Source organism: Nothoprocta perdicaria, unplaced genomic scaffold (genome assembly GCF_003342845.1).
Source record: "Nothoprocta perdicaria isolate Ctin4 unplaced genomic scaffold, notPer1 scaffold_48, whole genome shotgun sequence".
Classification (NCBI taxonomy): Eukaryota; Metazoa; Chordata; class Aves; order Tinamiformes; family Tinamidae; genus Nothoprocta; species Nothoprocta perdicaria.
This window is the reverse complement of record NW_020455732.1, coordinates 4,393,565-4,401,908: the sequence shown is the minus strand read 5'-3', so window position 1 is coordinate 4,401,908 and position 8,344 is coordinate 4,393,565. Positions and strand designations below refer to the sequence as shown.

Genomic DNA, 8,344 nt, shown 5'->3' with positions numbered 1-8,344 from the left:
TCTGGGTGTCTCTTCCTCATATCATGATAGGACAAGCACCAAGGGTCAGATCTTACTGCATTGTGGAGCTGGTCCCTCAAGGACCAGGGTGATAAACTGTCATCAGAGGGAGTAGCATGACCATCTACAGGGCCTGGAGGGGTGTTATGAGCAATCTGTGGTGGGGACATGGGGTTTATCCAGCCCTCTCTGCCTGAAAGCCCTGCGATGCTCATCTGCATCTCTGTTAGGAGATCTCTGTCCTGATGTCCCCCTCCATCCGCTGGAGAAGTTGCTTGGGGACAAGCCTCCTTCCTGAGCCCATCTGTTGTTGCCATTGGGCTCCTAAGGGATTTGTGCTGAGCCGGGACACTGCAGCGCTGGGGTCTGTGTCTCCCACAACATCCAGCGATCCTGATGATGAAGACTGAGACGCCCAAGAGTCCTGGGGATGAAGCTTAGCACTGCAAGGGGTCTATCTGCAGCCCTGGCAGGAGAAGGGACATGGAGCCAACATGCTCATTAAAGCTCCTGAAAGCTCCCATCTCCACATGGTGGGAAAACAAGGACCCACTCAGAGCAGTTCATCTGTCAGTCTCAGCCTTTAAAAGCCTCAACCCTATTCCCAAAGTGGCTGCCGAGATCTTCCCAGCTTGCAGGTTCTCTGTTGTCTTAGGAGAGCCATCAATTTCTCTCCTACAAGGAGAAAAAAAAAAATCTTGTCTTTATTTTAGCTTTCATCTGTGCTGCCTTCTTTGAAAGCCTGCTAAGAGCTTCACTCCCATCCCTCTCCCATAACCATAGTTGATATTTCTGTCCCTGAGGAGCCCAAAGCCAGAGCAGGGAAGCAGCAGGGATTGAGTGCATCTCCATTATTGTTCCAAGGGGCAATTCCTGGGGCTGGAGGGGACAAGGCTCTGCAGAGGTGTCCCCTGAGTGCGTACATCCATCCAAATCACAGGAATTCAGGATGAGGAGGAGTAATCACCCTCAAACCTACCTGATGCTGACCAGGAGAGATTTATTCCTTCCTGCGCTGCAGGCTGTTTTTAATGCCTCAGATTAGGAAGAAACCTCACATTTCTCCACGGGGGTAGTTCCACATTTCGCATTTGTCCCGTGGTCACCTCCTGAATGGACTTGGACAGGGACAGACAGCCCTAGAGCAATGACAGCAGAGCGATGGGCACCTAGGAACCCTCTGGAAAACAGGGTAGGTCAGAGGGATCCCTAGTTTTGTGGCATGTGGATACTGAAATTCAAACTGAAGCACTTGTACCTTCATTCCTCAAGAAAAAAACGTCGTGGTTTCTATCAGAGCCATGATTGCAAAGTACCATCTCACTGGCTTTCTTGGTGGCCCTGTCTTGTGTTGTCCATGGTGAGGACAAAGGCTCTGAGAGGCAGGACTTCCCTGTGAGCAGCTCCACACTATGCTGCAATTCAGGGATGAAAGGGGAATTTGCACCCGGGAAGGTCAGTCCACACCAAAAATCACCACAATTATGATGTTTGCTGCCGGCTCCATGCCAAAAGTTTGGGTGGGAGAAGGGTGAGATCTCCAGTGCCTTTGGGCTGGCTCCCACACATGTCCCCTTCCCCGAAGAATTAGGGGAATTTGGGGGAAATAATGAGATCTTAAAGGCTCTTTTTCTTTCTTTGTCCATGGACTAATTTCTCTCCCCCAGCTTCTTTGGAGCAGAATCAGCTTTTGTTTAAAGCAACAAGCTGCAGAGATACTTGCTTTTGGTGTTTATGTTTTTCATTTCCAGGCAAACCCCACTCCAGAGCCCCTTGAACGCAGGTCCGGGAACTGAACATTCAGACCGCAGCAAATCTCTGTGCCCTGAGGATCAGAATAGAAGATTGTTTTTACGCAGGGGATTTTATAGCATGGGTTTGGCTTCTGATGTCCATCCAAAGCACACAGGCGGAGAAGGAATGCTCTGTTTTCAGGCTGTAATGGAGTCACTGTTTTAATTTTAGCTTCTCCGCAGCAAAGCTGTAAGCAAACTGTTATCCAAGTGAAGGACCCTAAGGAGGCTGGAAGAGCAGCAGATAGACCTGAACCTTCCCAAACACCCACCAAGTTTGCACAGGCACTCAAACGTGGCATCTGCCGTGCATGAGGACTCCAGGAAACCTCAAATGTTGACGCTGCAACCCCGAAATTTGTGGGTCTTTCTTATAAACATCGATGTGACTCATCTGGGCAACACAGAGGTGCAACTGGCACTGTACTGAGCTGTGTCAGATGGATCAGTGTGGAGAACCCCAGCGCCCATGCCAGCAGTGTCAGGTTGGCAGGGCTGCATCCCCAGGGCCACCCAGAAATGCTCAAAGGCCACCAAAATACAGAGGAGCTTCAGAGAGTGCAATTTATGTAGGTGTTAGGAAACAAAATGGATCCAAGGGCGCATTATCTCCCCTACAAGATTAGTTTTGTGTGTTGATAATTACCACTGGACACTGTCATCCAGTTCTGTTTCACTCGTGGTCCACTGAAGCTCCAGGAGGGTCCATGATGAGTTTCCTGGGCTAGTGGTGCCTTCAGAGCTGCCCGGGCCATGCTGGGGAGCCTCCAGGTGCAAACGAACCCCCAGAAATATCTCAATTATGTCGAGCCAATTATTTCTGAGCATCCTTTCCTCCTTCCTGGGGTTTAAAAAAGAAACAGTGAACTCTTCATTCTGTGCTCTGCCCACCAGGCTATTCCTTCAAGAGCCACTGTGGGACACAGCAAACTGAACCGATCACTCCCAACTTAATATTTATCGGGAGCTTTTGCTTTCCCTCTCTGGGGTTGGATTGAGCAATCGCCCAGCACTGTTGCGCTCCCAGGATTCGCCGGCGTTTTCCGCGAGGAACCTTTGAGCCGCCGGCTCGGGTACAAATGGGGGATGTTGCAATGGGCCCGTGGGGACCCTGCTGCAAGGCTGCCCCGTGCAGAGACGGCGGCGACGCGCGCCCCGCGCAAGCCTAGCCGGGAAGCGCGCGCTGAAGGGGCGAATTCTATTTCTAACGCAAATATTTACACTTGTTGGCTGTATGGATTTCTTTCATAAGTTTTCCCGGCGGGGAACAGGCGCGGGAGCTGTGAATCACAGGCGCTGTGGTGAAACTTGGAGCTGGGAACTGGCCTGGAGGCGCTGCCTGAACTCCCTCTCGCCTCCTGCGAGCGGTTGGATGAATGGAGCTTGCGTGTCCAAGCCATCGGGGACAGATGGCTGCCCACCCTCATCTCTGCAGCTAGTCTAATAGTCTTTTTTTTCAGGTGAGCAAGTGTGGAAATGTTGGTCTGGGTTGCTGCTTTCCATTTGGAAACAAGGCATGTGCTGGATGCTGGCTGGAGCAGCCAGGAAGATGGCAGGGTGGCTTGGAGAAGGCACCTCGCTTTGGAGAAAGGTCAGGTGGGGGGAAATGGATTATTTGGATCACGGGATAAATTAGCTTGGAAGGGACCTCAGCTGGTCTCTGTTCCAAGCTCCTGCTCAAAGAAGGGTCAGCTTTGAGGGGGTGGCTCCATCTGGGCCAGAAAACATCTGGGCTCTCTGGAGCGCAATCCTGGGGGCAATGCCACCAAGTGGCCCTCCCATGTCACCCAGCGCATGGGATACCTCCATGTGCATCTGCCGTGATGAGAAGCATGCAAACGCCTCGACCAGGGCTCCAATTTCCCCCCACTGCCTTCCCCTCTTTCCCAAATCCATGCATTTAGGAGCAGCTCCTGTGTGTGCAGTCCCCGCGGCGATGGCTGTAGGCAAGAAAGAGGTCCCCAAAATGGAAAGCGCAGCAGAAAAGCAACACTCGCTTGATAAATGAAGGTGGCTTTCCCTTTAGGATTGTGCTGAAGTTTCTTTTTCCCACTACTGACATTTTTCTCTCTGTTTTGCACCTAACCCAAGAGGCATCTCCTTCCCTTGAGCTTGCACTCCTGAGCCTTGCTGCTATCAGCAAAAATGCGATTCGAGCATTTGTTTGCCCTTGGGAGGCTTTTTATTTTTCACCCCCTTAAACAAAAGCAGAAACTTTTTGGAAAAGAAGTAACTTTCTGTAGCTTCCAGGGTTCCTGCGGCAGCTGCAGCGCATCCATGGGTCGCTGGATTTTGCTCTCCGAACCGCGGGGACGCAGCGAGGCCGAGACCGCTCGCCGTGATAAGCAGCTGTCGCTGCAGATGGAGAGATAAAAGCAGAAGTGAGATGGGAAGTGCCTAAGGACACCAAATAATGTCCTGAGCAGGAAGAAATGCTGCCCGGTGACTTGACCGTGGGCAAGTTGTTTCCTCTGCTCCTGCTTTCATCTACGGCAGGTCGCAATGTGCATGGCGCTGATATGGGAGTGCAGGACATCATGGACCTTCGTTGGAGAGGGAAGATAAACCCTCCTTGGACTTTGAGCTCAGCCCTACAACCATCCCATACAACCCCTTTGGTTTCAGGCTGTTGTTCCCAGGATGACGAGAGTTGTCTTCTGAGTTTTGAGCCGAAATCCAACAACCCCACACTATCTTCTTGCCTGAAAAACTCTTTATTTTACTCTGATATTTGCCTTTTTCCTCTGACACACTTGCAGAGAACAATCCTGTCGTCTCTCTGATGGGCTAAGAAAGCTCACGGGTTTGGGGTGCCTCTTAGGAGAGGTCCCCTGTTCCCTCTCCCATTCCCTACACTTATTCCACCCCAATTTATCCAACATAGCCATGGGTGCCATACACATTACTGCAAATGAGTTTTCATCACTTCATCACCACGTCAGTGCTGGTTCCTTGTCTCTAATGGAAACCACGCGTGGATCATCTTCTCCATGGTCGATCTTCTCCTTTCTGCTTTTCCTTTGTGCTGTTTGAGTCTTTCCAGCAAGTTGCTGCTGCTGCTGCTAAAATTATCTCCTTTGCCTGCTGCTCGGCCCATGTCACACCTCCTCCCGCAGCTCCGCATGGGCTCCTGGTCTCCTTCCATGGCAAATTCAGACACCTCATCTTCCTTCCAAGCTCCCGTGCTGCTCCACGCTGGCCAACCCACGTCTTTTCTCCTGGGGCTTGCGGTATCTTTGCCATGTTGTACTCAGCAGGGTGCAAATATGCTGCGCTTTGGTGCTTCTGTCCCTAAAACAGCTCCATGGTGCCTCCTGTGATAGTCCCTTAGTGCCGCCTCACTTCACTCTCTGGTCTCTGTCCCCTTCAATGGTGAGCACCATGAGGAGCTCAAAGAGGTTCCCACCACCCTCTGCATCCCCAATTGGTGGTATCACCCTAAACCCCCCAACTTGATGAGCATCCCAGCACCCCATATCTTGCAGAAGCGGGTATGTGGGAGGCCAAAGTGGGAGGAAGCACCTTCAGCAGCTGGAGGGTGGATTTGGGGCTCAGGAGGACAAGGGGCACTCAGCTCTGGGCCCTTTTCTTTGCCATATTTATGCAGAGACATGCAGGATGCAATCACAGACACTGCAACTACCACTAGGCTCACAGGAGTGGTGAAATGGAGGGCTTAAAACAAGCTGGGGACCCGTCTGGCAGATCCCCTGGCATGATTCAATGTGTATTGACCATCCCAGAAGACATTTTTCTTAAAACTTTCCATCCTTTGCTAAACTCTTTGCTAAACAGTTGGAAAGCTGTTCCTTAGCTGTAACTTAAACCTTCTTTTCTGCAAACAGAGCTAATTCCTCCTTCATCACCACTTGTAAGCATCAAGCCCCCTTGATCAGATATTTATTTCTAGTATTATTTCTCTCCACAGTTATCTCCTTTTTAACACCACTACATCTAATTTGTCCAGCTTCTCCTTACATGCCATGTTTTCCAAAGCTTTAAAGTTTCCCTTTTCTGAATTCTCACCCATTTTTATTACTTTTATTAACATGTCCTTGCTCCAAGCTGCAGACTCTCAAGTGCCAGGATCATCCTGGTGCCCTGAACCCCACATTCCTGTTTGCGGATCCCAAGTGCTGCTGTTCTGGGCGATGCTGAAGGACTCCTGGGATCCTTGGAGCTCTCCATGCCTTGGGAAACCAGCTCGTGGCAGCAGCAATGGCAGCATCTCCTGCTGTCAGGGGGTCCCCACAATGTGCTGGTGCAGCGCTTCGTGGAGTTCAGCCTTTTCGCTTGTGTCAGCAGCTTCACCGAAAGCCATCGGGAGACTCCAGACTAAAAGAGAGCTGATGAGGCTCGGATTTCCAACGTGAGAGTCCCTTAATTGGGTCCTACTGCACGCTTGTCACTGGAGACGCAGTTCTGGTGATGCTGAAGGCTGTTGGAGGGATTAGCACCGTGTTTATTCTGGGCTGAATGAGACAATTTAATTTCTCTTAAATGCGCTGCCCTCCCTGGGGCACATTCTCGCATGCAGATGCCCTGCCAACGCAGCGTCAAAACCCTGCACTTGCTTTTTACTGTTGTTTTAATTAAATTAGACTTACAAACAAGCGTCATACAAGCGTAGTGTTAGGAATGGAAAAAGAGGGCTGTGAATTTGGGTAATTTTAAGCACGCTGTTTGCATCATGTGCTCAGGAGCAGAACCCCTGGATTTCCAGGCGGTGGATTGAAAGGAAAAGGAAGTTTATTTTAGTGATGCAGTGTCCCTGCTTCTCATTAGCCCCCTCATAGAAGAGCTGTGTAAATAATCCAAGTGCATAGCCCCAGGAGAGATGCTCCTCTGCCTTCTCCAACCACCTGGGAATATCCAGGTCATTCCTGGGGGCTCCTTGGGACCTCCCATCTCATAGGAGCCCTTCCTTGTGGGAAGTCTCTCCTTGGGTGCTCCCAAGTGGGCCAAGACCCTCTAACATCGCCCTGTCCCACACTTTGCAAAACAAAAACCCAAAAACTTTGCTTTGCAAAACAAAACCAAAAAAAAAAAAAAATGTTGCTTTTTGTAGGTTTCTAGTGGCCTCTTTTGGCTTCGATTGGCAGCAGGAGGAAAGCAGGACGTTCCCTCCCTAATGTTCAATTTTGTGGGAGCGGTGGGTACACGGCTTCCCTTTTTTTTTAAAAAAAAATAAAGCCGCTTTTTCTTTGTGTGTGCCTGTATGTGCGCTGACTTAATTTTAATTCAGATCAGCTCGTTCTGGCTCATTTTGCAGCCGCCTCACTGCTTGTGCCAGCACAAGGGAGGCAACGAGCAGCTGGGAGCGGAGGAAGCCGTTTTTGTCAGAAGCGCCGATTTCTGCCAGTTTAAAACCATTATGAAACCCTGGGTCTATTGGAGCCACTCTGGGGCTGCCTGAGAGGCCACAGACCCAAATTCTCATCCGCCTCCTTCCCAGTTCCTTTTCCCCCACATACAGAGCAGTACAGCCCAATATTCCACTGCTGAATTGGGTTAAAAGGCTGTTTTTAACTATTTATGGCTAATAATGAAATGAATCAGCAGCTTTTCCACCTAGATGAACCTTGGACCCGCAGGGGGATCGTTCGAGGATCAGGGTCTCCATGATTGTGCCTTGAGAGGCAAAGTCAGCCTGAAACGACGCCCGGTCGATGGGCAATTATTTTTATAGCGTTCCCATCACGGGAGGAAATAGTGGGATGCTGATACAGCAGCTCCAGTTTTATTTTCCGAATAGCTCAGAAACTATTTTGTTACGGATTTCTTTTTTAATCTCCTCATAGCCTTGGGGCACAGTAAAATAAAATAAAATAAAATAAAATAAAATAAAATAAAATAAAATAAAATAAAATGTAAAACAAAACAAAATAAAATAAAAATGTCAATATTAACTTGCTCCTTAGGAAGGGAGGAATCTATTTGGAGAACAAATCCCTAGGATAGGATAATATCCAAATGGATTGCATGCTTGATCTGGCTCTCATTGTATGGATTTATTTCATAAATACTCCTATTTTTACACTGGAAACCCACCCAAATTAGGCTTTTAGGACTGGAGATGCGCTCGATGGGTAGAACTGAGGGCAGAAAATGATTTAAAAGTGTGCTTCAATGGTTTTAAAGGGGGAGATGGTTTTAAAGATGTTTTTAGGGGACGAAGAGTGGGAAAGACTCAAGGGAACCGCTTTTTCTTTGGACCTGCTCCTGTTTAGGGGCAGAACCCCAGTTTCCCACCGGGAAACCACCCCGCGAGGGGCTGACACGGTAAGCGCAGCGCTGCGGGCCCGGCCCGTTCAGCCCTTCCCCATGTCGGGCCACGCAGGCTCCGCTGGGCCGCGCAGGCCGCGCCCGTTGCCACGGTGACGGAGGCGCCACGTGACGGCGCGCGCCTCACGTGAGCGGCCAACGGGCGTCGCGCGGCGATGACGCACGGGGCGGGGTGGAGTGGGGGGGCAGGCTGAGGCGTGGGGTCCGGCGCCGCCATGGAGGAGCGGGAGCGGTTGCGGCGGCAGATCCGCTTGCTGCAGGGTACG

The 8,344-nt window shown here is 50.4% G+C and overlaps 1 protein-coding gene across 1 annotated transcript in view; it reads left to right on the top strand.

The window, feature by feature from the left end:
* The first annotated feature begins 8,293 nt into the window (after positions 1-8,293).
* ZC3H3 (zinc finger CCCH-type containing 3) overlaps positions 8,294-8,344 on the top strand; it is a 103,878-nt gene continuing 103,827 nt past the window's right edge. Inside the window, exon 1 of the mRNA XM_026047160.1 lies at positions 8,294-8,339. Within this exon, the coding sequence (XP_025902945.1) occupies positions 8,294-8,339 (46 nt within the window). The remainder of the gene's footprint in view (positions 8,340-8,344) is intronic.